Below are 12676 nucleotides of genomic sequence, written 5' to 3'. Positions count from 1 at the left end.
CACAACGTGAAATAATTATCAATATATTTTACTGGTCACTGATTTTTGTCACTGTGAATTCGAAACTTAGAACTCTACATATGTAGATCATCACTCTGTTGGCTCATAAGAGACATAGACAAAATAGAATGCGGCATTGTTGCTTTTTATCTGTCTAATGTTAGAGGTTTTGAAATCCAGTCATTAATTTGTCAGAGTTATCGGTGTTATCAAGCTGCTATTATAATGTATGTACAATTCATAGTAGGATTCTCAACATTTCGTTCCTGCCTGTTAAAACACATCTCACTAGCTACGCGTATGGTCTTTTCTGCCTATTGTAAATATTGCAGACTTTGGGATCAATTAAATGCTTGTAGATAAAAATTAAACAAAGAGCAGCTAATATCACTATTTGCATTCAGTTTCATTAAAATTAAGCAAATTGTGCAAATGTTGGGCAATTGGCAGTTATAAAGAATCCCATAACTACAAAACCCTATATGTATCAGTAAACAACTGACAAAAAACAGGTAGTGGGTCAACAGTTTTGTTTGTTTTGTTCTTCAGGGTTCCATCCATAGTTCCCAAAAAAATGTATTCATTATGTGAAAAAGATGATTTATGGATAGAGGACAGACACTAAATGTTGATTTTATTCACACATCAAATGACAAGTGACCAATTCCGGAAAAACAAAAGGAAATGTAGAATGAAAATAGGGCCCATGGTGTTCCTTTATTGTCATCAACTTAGTCATAGCCATCATTAAGCTGTACAGTGACAAGTATGCTCATGCAGCGAAACAAGAAGATATGAACTGGAAACAGAGTTTCAAAATTTAGGATAGAATAAATGGATGAGTCAAAATAAATAAAATAAACTCCAACTAAGTCGACATGACTATATTTTTCCATCTTGGCTGGCTTAACCTAATAAATGCAAGATAGTTATGGTACCATAACACATCCGCTTGTAATAAATGAATCCTCAGATTTAGCAGACAATACAAGTTAAGAAATATATAAAAGTAGAAACGCCTTTGTCAAATGAATATTACTAAGTGTGCAGAACAATGTGTGAAAAGACTCATTAGGAAGATACGAACTGTGCAACTTTCAGAAGTACGAATTTATCATCTAAAGTAGAAATTTAACACCGATATCCTTGAAAAATTGCAGTTTTATACTCAATATTATAACCATATTTGAATGGCAGCATTGCTGATATCATGTAAATAAATCAAGACATAATGTTCTTCCACTGAGCTGCCTAACAGAGGATTCGTATTGTTTACCTGTTATAGCAGAAACGTTAAACCATTTTTTGTATAAAATCTCCCAAAATTCTTCAGCAAGGTAGAGGCTTGCAAAGCATTATGGGATTGGCTGCCCAAAGATATCTGGCAGGCTTTTCTACGGAGGGGCCCTCAATTAACTGGATTATACCAATCATCTCAATCACTCTGAATAGCAGAGCAGAGCGGAATCGTAGCAGTCATTTTTCTTCTTGATTGACAAACTTTGGGGAATAATTGACCCATGTTTGACTTTGAATATTTTCTTTTTATAGTTTTATAGAATCTTTAGTCACAATTACAAAGTTTCATAAGTATTTTACAATCCTTCCTTTCCTACATTCAGTTTTCTCATAAATGCATCTCTTTACCGTGCAATTACAATTTTTCATTATGTGCTGTATATACATAGCCTGATGAGCTTTATTATAAGCCTGCTCACATATTCCAAAATCATTATCTCTTGCAACAATTTACTGAGATGTATGATAATGAAGTAATAAGCTCTACAAACCTCTTATCTGAAACATTTGCTAGCTGCATTATGTGTCTTCATATAGCATCTGTGTTCTTCACAGTAATATTTGATCTGTATAAGAATTCTGATGAAAAGCTGCTGGCTCTGAAGGGACTGCACTAAGTGGAGTGAACATATCCTCAGTTCGGTCAGTGTCCTCATGATCAAGTTCCATAACATCGGAATTGCCCTTCGCAACTTTGAATTTATAAATGTGAAAAGAAATGAGGTTGGTATTGACTACAACACTTTCATACTTTTAATTTGGCCTCTTCACTATTAACTTGTATTTATTAAAAATAGAACCATTACATTATTTTGAAACACGGGATGGGTTGGCTAAAACAATGAAATGACGTAAAGATTGCTGTTAAAGGGCCATAATGCAACTTGCAATGCAGGGTGTACAGCGTACTCAGAGCCCACCTTATCGCTCTTTCCCTGGCTATTAGAATGCAGGAGACTTAAAGATTAATTTCATTACGAATTGCAATTTATTCAAATTTGGACCGACTGGGTGATTGGTCTAATTCACAGATTTTGAGCTAGAAAAAAAGATAATTGATGGCTAGGGAACAGTCACTAAATGGTGATTTTATTCACAAATAAAGTGAAAAGTGACCAATAGAGGGAAAAAATGAGGACCAGTAAAAATAATATATATATATTTGCAAGTTATACCGGATATACTCGAGTATAAGCCGACCCGAATATAAGCCGAGGCCCCTAATTTTACCCCAAAAAACTGGGAAAACTTATTGACTCGAGTATAAGACTAGGGTGGGAAATGCAGCAGCTACTGGTAAATTTCTAAATAAAATTAGATCTTAAAATAATTATATTAATTGAATATTTATTTACAGTGTGTGTATATAATGAATGCAGTGTGTGTGTATGAGTGCAGTGTGTGTGTATGAATGCAGTGTGTGTGTGTGTGTATGAATGCAATGTGTGTATAAGTGCAGTGTGTGTGTATGAGTGCAGTGTGTGTGTATGAGTGCAGTGTGTGTATGAGTGCAGTGTGTGTATGAATGCAGTGTGTGTGAGTGCAGTGTGTGTATGAGTACAGTGTGTGTGTGAGTGCAGTGTGTGTGTGAGTGCAGTGTGTATGTGTGTGTATGAGTGCAGTGTGTGTGTGTATGAGTGCAGTGTGTGTATGAGTGCAGTGTGTGTGTATGAGTGCAGTGTGTGTATATGAGTGCAGTGTGTGTGTGTATGAGTGCAGTGTGTGTGTGTGTGTGAATGCAGTGTGTATGAGTGCAGTGTGTGTGTATGAGTGCAGTGTGTGTATGAGTGCAGTGTGTGTGTATGAGTGCAGTTTGTGTATGAGTGCAGTGTGTGTGTGTGTGTGTGTATGAGTGCAGTGTGTGTGTGTGTATGAGTGCAGTGTGTGTGTGTATTAGTGCAGTGTGTGTGTGTGATGCAGAGTGTGATGCAGAGCCTTGGTGGGGGGTGGGCATTTTTATTATTATTTTTTATATTATTATTTTAATATAAATGTTTTATTTGTTTTATTAGTAATATTTTTTATTATTATTATAATGTTTTGTTAGTATTTTATTATTATTATTATTATTATTATTATTATTTTCGTCCTCCTCCCTGCTTGATACATGGCAGGGAGGGGGGCTCTCACTCCCTGGTGGTCCAGTGGCATTGGCAGTTCAGTGGAGGGGTGCTGGCAGGAAGCTCTTACTTACCTCTCCTGCAGCTCCTGTCAGCTCCATTCTCCTCCGCGCCGGTCCGGTCAGCTCCCTTGTCAGCTCCCAGTGTAAGTCTCGCGAGAGCCGCACTATGACCCCGCGGCTCTCGCAAGACTTACACTGTGAGCTGACAGGGGAGCTGACCGGACCGGCGCGGAGGAGGAGGGAGCTGACAGGAGCTGCAGGAGAGGTAAGTAAACGCACACAGCCCCATTGTCTGTATTATGGCAATGTAGATTGCCATAATACAGACATTGACTCGAGTATAAGTCGAGTTGGGGTTTTTCAGCACAAAATTTGTGCTGAAAAACTCGACTTATACTCGAGTACATACGGTATATTTAATTAACACATGATATATAAACATAGATCCGTCAGTTTTTCCTTCTATTGATGACCTTTGCTGACTTGATCTGTGAATCAACTAGCAGAAAATGGCTTCTATCAGTGTACTCAGGGCCAGTAATAAGCCTGTGCAGGCAGGCGTTTTGGGGTGGACTGGCTTGGGGAATGCAAATGTTCGTGACAACACCGACTGGCAGGAGAAGCGTGTCCTGCACTCCCCCTCTTACCAGTCACTTCATGTAGTGTGGCCGATCGGATCACAGTACAGAAGTGGTCACCACTTAAAGCAGTGAACAACTTCCTTTCAGACCGGGTAGAGGATACAGAAGATCCTCTACTGTGGACTTCGTGGCCAGGTTGCATAGCATGAAGTAAACAGGCACATATCGTGGGGGGAGAGACACAAAAGGGCCTGGGAAAGGTTGACACAAACACACAGAGGGGCTAGGAAAGAGAACACAGAGACACTCAGTGTAGCTAGAGAATGAGCCAAAGAGACACTCGGGGACTGGGAAGGGAAAGAAGTGACTCTCGGAGTCTGGAGAAGGGGACAAAGAAACACTCAGAAGGCTTGGGAAAGGGACACAAACACTCAGAGGGACTTGGGAAGAGGAAAAAGAGACACTCATAAGGGCTGGGTGTCATGATATGTATACCCAAATACGCAGGTAAATGAAAGCCCAACAGAAGAAACAAAGTTTGACGTATTACCGGACCTTAGAATGGAAGGGCTTAACCTATAAAACAGAAAGAGTATGTGTATCTGAATGTGTGTATATCTGTGTGGCTATATAAGTGCATGTGTGCATATCTGTGTGTGTATATGCATGTCAGATGTGTGTATGTGTATCTGTATGTGTGTGTATCTGTATGGCAGATATGTGTGCATCTAGAAGTATGACAGTGTATGTGTATTTGTGAATATACCCCTACATTCGAACACTAGCACTACACACAAATACACCTCTGCAATCAAACATTAAAATAACAAATATATACACCTCTTCATACAAAAGCCAGTAGTACACACACATACACACCATTGAAACTCCAGCACTACTGCACACGGATGCAATCCTGCTTTCAACCATTTATACTCCATACAAAAACACATTCAAAACAAACAGACAGTCCACGCAGCTGCAACCATGCAAGTATGGAAAAAATCTAAATCCTCAGCTGGCCAAACATTGTGGTAGTTGTATGGCTGTTGATGATCTATGTTTTTGTTATGCATACTCTATAGGGGAACCCAAATAATCTCTTATTCTGAGTGTTAACCCAGAACTCATGTGCAAGTTGACAAGGAAGATTACTTATTTCACCACTGTTAATGAAATATCCTCGCAGAGCACATAGGCTGTGCTTTTGCAGACATGGTACATGCTCAATAAAAATTAAAGATTGTAAAATAAAGTAAAAAGATTGTAAAATAAAGTTAAATAAAGATTGTTTGTGACCACACACTGAGCACACACAGACCTAGGTGGTCTTGTGAATAGTGGAAACTCAGGTTTCGTTCACATCAGCACATTCTTCACTTACTTCCTAATACACCAACTGACCACAAAGGGATACAAGGTTTGCTGACAGCAAGCTGAGCACATACATAATGGAAGCGTCCAAAACCAAGATACATGTTTTACAAAAATTTTTATTATTCTGCAACAATGAAACTGAATCATTATCTTAATCAACAGAAGATGGCCTTTTAAGCATAGGTTTTACTATGCTGATATTAATCCTAATGAAATTTGAAACAAAAATCTATTTTTACATGGGTAATTATTTTCTTAAAACGTGTTAAAAGAAATAATTAGATAAATCTTGCTAGAAGTAAAGTAATAATACAGGTCATAGATGTATCAAAGTAGAGCCGAAGAAGTGACAACTGACTCGGGTTGAGTTCGTAATAACGTTTACTTTTACTTAGCTCTCAGAAATTCGTTAGCAGTTTACAAATAAACTGTAGTAACTGCACAATAAAATATACAAAAAACATAATATATAATAAAGGAATGACACAATATAATTCCAATGCATTAATAAATGTGTGATTGAAATGTGGTTCTAGCACAGAGAACTCAAACTGTAGCTGTCAAAAAGCAGTGACAGCCCAGGTTTTAAGTCTGAATACAGGTGGTATAATAAGTACCTTTGTCATTTTACCTGACTAGCCTCAACTTAAAAAAAAATCTCATATTTTAGAATTTATTGTGCTGCGTAGACTCAAGGCTTGAGGTTTGATGGCCTCTTCAAGCATTCAATGTCACCTTTATATGAAGAACCCAAGCCCTCAAAAGTTTCAACTGATATAATTGCCTCACCTTCACGGCTTTGTGCTGATACTGATATTGAGTCAAGGTGCTTTGTGAAGACGCTACATCAGACGTTTCAAACTGTTTCTTCATATTCGCCAATCCACCAGGCACCGAACACATTTCCGACTCTTTCAGGACCTTGAAAAAAATAAATCAAATATATAAAATGTCATATGATATTTAATTTATTTAATTTTACACAATATTAACATAGTAATACTTTGATAATTTAAATTATACTATACTATGTGTGACAAAACCAATCTCGCCACTTTGCATTGGAGGAGCCTGGTTGCCTGCCAGCTGCCTTTGGACTATGGACCAGCCTTTAAAATACTTATTTTCCCTGCAGAAAGGCTGATTCGTGCCTTTTCTGCCGGGGTGTTCGGTAGACTTTATCTACCGAACAAACTACCGACTGCACGACCACCTGGGAGCTGGAGTGTGCCGCCAATTGACCACCCTGAAGCTGCGGTTAACCGCAGCTTAATTGACGAAGGCAGGGTGGTCTTTGTTCGTCGACCGAACACGTGGCGGCGGCCATTTTACAAATCCCGTACGGGCAGTGGTATTCGGCACCTAAACTATGGAACTATAAACGGACACTTATTTGCACGAACACCGCTGAGCCGTCCGTCTCCTGGTTCCTATTCGTGGGGATGTAGCCGAACAGCCGTTCATACGGTAGTTATTTTTATGTGAACTGTGGTAACCCAGATAGCTATGCCATGGAGCCTATTCGTGTGATTAAAGACTTTGGCTCCATGGCGATTAAACTGTATTCGTGTGGTCTGGGTGCCATTCACCTAATAATATGCACCCAGACCTGAGCTATCTGGGGATATGTAACATGTCAGTGTGTAATATAATAAAAGTGACTTTATATATTTTAAAGCATAATACTGTATTTAGGTCCCCACATGTGTAATGGAGTTTTGCCTTTGTCCTTGGGAGATAATTGGATTACTTCTCCAATTATCTCCAGGGCAGAAGGGAGGAAGCCAGGATGCATTGTGGGGATGTTTTGCTTCTGTGAGTCTGAAATGTGATATATGTCTGTCTGTGTTACAGTCTTCCATTTGGTCCCCTAGGGGAGTGTCCACCACGTGGGAGACCTGCATAAATACTGGGGCAGGTAGCCCTCAATAAACAGACCACTGCTTGACCCTCAACACGGAGCCTTGTCTCGTTCTTGGGGGGATTCACTGTATGCTGTTGGAGATTGATTGCTAGGAGTGTAAGCTGATGTATGCTTTTCCTGTTCGTCTGCTAGCAGCTATTCGTGAGGTTCCAGTTTGGAGTGCTACCTTATTCCCTTGTATGCAGTTCGGGAGTTTGATGCATTCACCTATATCCAATTCGTGAGTTTTGGTGCTTTTACAGTAGCTGTGCCTGTCTGAAAAAAGGGGATTATCGCCTAAACGTATTTTTACCCTTTTATGCTGAAACGGTCCGTTACACTATGCAATGTCTTAACTAAGGAACAGAACAAAGGGAGAGTATAACATCCCTTGGAATTTACTCTACCTATAATCAAAGGCTACATGTAACGGCACCCCGAGCATAAAAGTGTTAAACCGCCATAAGATCTCCCCCTTCCAGAAATACAGGCACAGCTACTGCAGAACACCAAACTCCCGAACTGAATACAAGAGAATGCTCCAAACTCCCGAACTGCATACAAAATAGCACTCCAAACTCCCGAACTGGAACCTCACGAATAGCTGCTAGCAGACGAACAGGAAAAGCATCCAAGCTGCTTACACTCCTAGCAATCAGTCTCTAACAGCATACAGTAAATCCCCCCAAAGACGAGACAGAGCTCCGTGTTGAGGGTCAAGCAGTGGTCTGTTTCTTGTGGGCTACCTGCCCAGTATTTATGCAGGTCTTCCACCTAGTGGACACTCCCCTAGGGGACCAGATGGAAGACTGGGACACAAATTGTAAAATAACCAATCACAGGCATACAGGGTTAAAACACTCCCACAGTACATTACAATCCCTCCCCTCTATCCCGGAGATAATTGGGAAGTAATCCAATTATCTCCAAGGACAGAGGCAAAACTCCATTAACCACATGGTTACAGTAAAACAATAAAATACAATAAAATACATAATATTACATTTGTCACATAAAATATATCCATGTAACCCAACCCCAGATAGCTGGAATCTGAGCGCACAAAAGTACCGAATAGCGCTCAGATCCTATGCACACAGTCCAATTGCCGTGGAGTTAAAGTGTTCACAAAGTCTGTTCTCCATACGAATAGACTCCACGGGATGGCTATCTGGGGAAATGCTGATCATAAGGTTTAAACTACCTAATGAACAGGCATCCGGTTAAATGACCGACCGTAAAAGCAAGGAGGCTGACGGCTCAGCGGTTTTCGCGCAAATAAGTGTCCGTTTCCAGTTCCATAGTTTGGGCGCTGAACACCGCTGGCCGCTCGGGACTTTAAAATGGCCGCTGCCACGTGTTCGGCAAATGAACAAAGGCAACCCAGTATTCGTCAATTAAGCTGCGGTTAACCGCAGCTTCTGGGAGGTAAATTGCCGACACACTCCAACTCCCAGGTGGTCCAGTCATTCGTGCTCTAGGTCGGTAGAAAGGCACGAACCAGCCTTTTCTGCAGGCGAAAGGAAGACTTTTAAACATGGGGCCATAGTCCAGAGGCAACAAGCGGGCAACAAGGCTCCTCCAATGCAATGTGGTGAGATTGGTCTCGTCACACTACATAAAACACTTTTGCTGTATAGATTATTCTCCTGTAGTCTCACTGCTCAACTCTCTGCCATTTAGAAGTTAAATCACTTTGTTTATGCTACCCTAGTCACACCTCCCTGCATGTGACTTGCACAGTCTTCCTAAACAGTTCCTGCAATGTGAGATCTAATGTTAACACTTTATTTATTAACCCCTTAACCCCTTAAGGACACATGACGTGTATGACATGTCACGATTCCCTTTTATTCCAGAAGTTTGGTCCTTAAGGGGTTAAGGACCAAACTTCTGGAATAAAAGGGAATCATGACGTGTCACACACGTCATGTGTCCTTAAGGGGTTAAACAGTCTGTTTAATGTGATTTCAGTTCTAAATGGCAGATAATTGAGTAGTGAGACATCAGAGGCTTAATCTATAAATGAAAACTGCTTTAATAAGCTGAAGTTGTTTTGGTGACTATAGTTTCCCTTTAAGCTCAAAGCTTAAAGCAAAATCTGTAAAATGTTACACCTGATAGAGCAGAATCGGAATCAGGATTATGTGTGAAAGGAAATAGAGCGGAAGGTTGATGTGATAGAACCTCACTAGGTTTAATTGAACAGCAATGCTTCAGGGTTACATATATTATAACTTTTTTTTCTCTTTTTAAGAATCAATGAAAAACCTCAAACATTTTGCACACACCTTGATAGAGATAATTTTATGAAAATAATTGCAGTAAAAAGAACAACAATATTTCTCAGAGAAAAACAGAAGGCATTTAAAGGGACACACTATCTTGCCTCCTTGCTGGTGTTGAAATAATAAGATGTTTCACTAGTTCCTTATTGTTCATTCCAATTATTGTTTACGGTCCCTTGCTGCTTAGTTTTACCAGCAGCCGCTTCCACTCTGAGTTTAAAAGCTATCTCTGCCTGCTGGAAATCACCTAGAAATCACATTAAACTTCCTGTTAGGAAAACTGAATGACTCACACAGAAATGATTACAACTCACTCCCTATTAATACAATACATTTTTTTTTTTTTAAAGCATGGGATTCCCCTGGACGTAATAATAACAGATAGAGACTAGATTAGTGTCCCCTTATCACTTTTCACTCCTTTAGCAGAATGGTAAAGGATAATAATACATAATGTTGTAAAGCACTGCGGAATTAGTTGGCGCTATATAAATACCATTAATAATAATAATAATAATAATACTAATAGAGATGTCCCTATGATGCCCTTAAACACAGGAGGCATTACTTGCCAGTCAGAGCTCTAAAATTGTTTTAACCCTACCAATCTTATTGTTTTGACTAACTTTCAATGTTTGGGGGCACATATAAGGGATTTTCAGGCCTTGGTTGATCAGTGTGTGGAGCTCTAAAGTAACAATATCCTTCTGGAGATACGGTCTCCAGTACTGCGTACAATACTCCAAGTGAGGTCTCACCAGTGTTCTGTACAATGGCATGAGCACTTCCCTCTTTCTACTGCTAATACCTCTCCCTATACAACCAAGATATATGCTAGCATTTCCTGCTGCTCTATTACATTGTCTGCCTACCTTTAAATCATCAGAAATAATTACCCATAAGTCCCTTTCCTCAGATGTTGAGGTTAGGACTCTATCAAATATTCTATACTCTGCCCTTGGGTTTTTACGTCTAAGATGTATTATCTTGTACTTATCCACATTATGGCCTTTTGATTATCATTCTTTGGGCCAAACATATAAGACTGAACAAAGAGGACTTCAAATGGTAAGATTTTTACATTTATTCGGGCTCGCTCACTATTATTAGTGTGAGTGGGGAAGGAAGTGACATATTTAGAAGATTCTATGGTTTGAAGAGGCTAGGCATCTCCAGGGTACCATTGCAAGGGCATCATATATTAATTGCCCAAGGATCCCATTATTAACCTATACCCCACTGGCAATTAAGTAAAAGATGGGATAGAGGAAACTTACTGGGACCCACCTGGTATTACTGGTTTCTGGGGGGGAGGGGGAAGAGGTGGCTCATCCTTTATTGTGCTGCTCTCCACTGCAGAACTGAATGGGTTAATTTTGTTCTGGGTTGTTGTTACTATGTTAAGTTATTGTTGCATGAACTTTTAAAAATAACATTTTCACAATAAAGATGTGATGATTGTTATGGTTGTGGCAGATGTTAATAACGGTAAGCCACTAAACACAAAGGCCACTAAAAATATTGGAAACCTTTCAGTACTTTTTGTCTGCCAATATCTACCAGCTGTTTTTAATTAAAACAGTTTATGGCAGATATTTACTGGCAACATCGGAAACAAACCCTTGGACGGCAATGACGGAGCTGCAAGACGTGGAGTAAGCTGCCCCTAACTCCCCAAACAACACAAAGCATTTTGACATAAAGATAGGACGCAAATACTAATTGCACCATTAACTCTATAATAAGCTGAAGTGATTATGGTGATGAGAGTGTCCCTTTAAGTATGACACAATCTTTTACTGCATGGCAGTTTTCATATAAAATAATAATGCATGCATTTGATCATTTTTAAGTGAATATAGTTTATTTTTGACAGGTTGTTTTTAAAAGTTCAAACTGCAGAAAACTGCAGGAAAAAAATGCTGATCAACAAAAAAACATTTTACATATTTTTTTACCCATGCTAATGGCGTGACCATGTGATTACTTATGGAAAGACAGCCTGTCGGGCAGGAAGGAAGAGGCAGCAAGATTGACAGTCTTAACATATTAGTTTTGACGGTTCATATGCATCACCTATCACCATATCACACTGACAAGCCATCTACATTTTCTTCATAGCATTTTGATCCAATTTGGTGTGCTTCTTAAAGAAAGCTGTGTGTTCATAAAACAGAGTGGGAGGTAATGAATAAAAAGCCTACAGCTTCACAGTTTTCACATTTCTCATGAAAAAAGACTGACGTATGGGTCTCTGACATATTTTATCATCTCAAATAATAGCATTTTAAAGTACAGCCATTGACCATTGCGTAAGAAAAAGATGGGTTTAGATGGAATGACTTTTAAACTCTGCTAGTTTTAACACTATCAGGTATAGATTAACTCAAAAAAAAAAAAATCAGAACAAACACTTAAAATATGCTCTTGGGTATATTCACTATATAGTTAATTATAGTGAGCTGAATTTTGAAATTGTAAAATTGAGTCTAAATAGCCTGATTATGCCAACTCCGCTACCTTAGCCTTAATATTGCAAATCAGTGTTCAATTCATTACAAATTACTGGGTCATAAATTATTATTATTATTTATAAAGCGCCAACAAATTCCACAGCGCTTTACAATGGGTGGACTAACAGACATTTTTTTGTAATCAAACGAGTTGGACTCACAGGAACAGGGCCCTGCTCAAATTAACTTACATGCTAGAGGGAGTGGATTACAATGACACAAAAGCTAAGGGTAGAGTAGAAAAGTATGCTGGAATAGTATTCACTATAAACACTACAAACAGAGGGTTTAGTGGTTTTTTTGTTTGTTTGTTTTTTAGACCCAATAGCCTTCCTAACAAACACCAATGGTTTTATTCACTGAAGAGAGAATTATGGGAAATGTAAAACCAAGAAGCAAATTGAATGCCACAGTAATTGAATTAAAACATTTATCCTTGACAACTTTAGCATGAATTTTGCAGATTGGTTTTTGGTTCATCACAATTGACCACAATTAAAATCCTGTAAAGTCTTCCACAGCCTAATAAGTATGTATGTAAGTACACCGAGTGATCAATGTTGGATTTAACTTCAGATATTGTTGATGGAGTG

General features: G+C 39.0%; 1 protein-coding gene across 1 annotated transcript in view; it reads right to left on the bottom strand.

The window, feature by feature from the left end:
- The window catches only part of XIRP2 (xin actin binding repeat containing 2), an 85110-nt gene that overhangs the window by 27539 nt on the left and 44895 nt on the right, over positions 1–12676 (bottom strand). Inside the window, exon 3 of the mRNA XM_063429694.1 lies at positions 6169–6300. Within this exon, the coding sequence (XP_063285764.1) occupies positions 6169–6300 (132 nt within the window). The remainder of the gene's footprint in view (positions 1–6168; positions 6301–12676) is intronic.

This window comes from Pelobates fuscus, chromosome 8 (genome assembly GCF_036172605.1).
Source record: "Pelobates fuscus isolate aPelFus1 chromosome 8, aPelFus1.pri, whole genome shotgun sequence".
NCBI classification, from domain to species: domain Eukaryota; kingdom Metazoa; phylum Chordata; class Amphibia; order Anura; family Pelobatidae; genus Pelobates; species Pelobates fuscus.
This window is presented reverse-complemented; position numbering and strand designations above follow the sequence as displayed.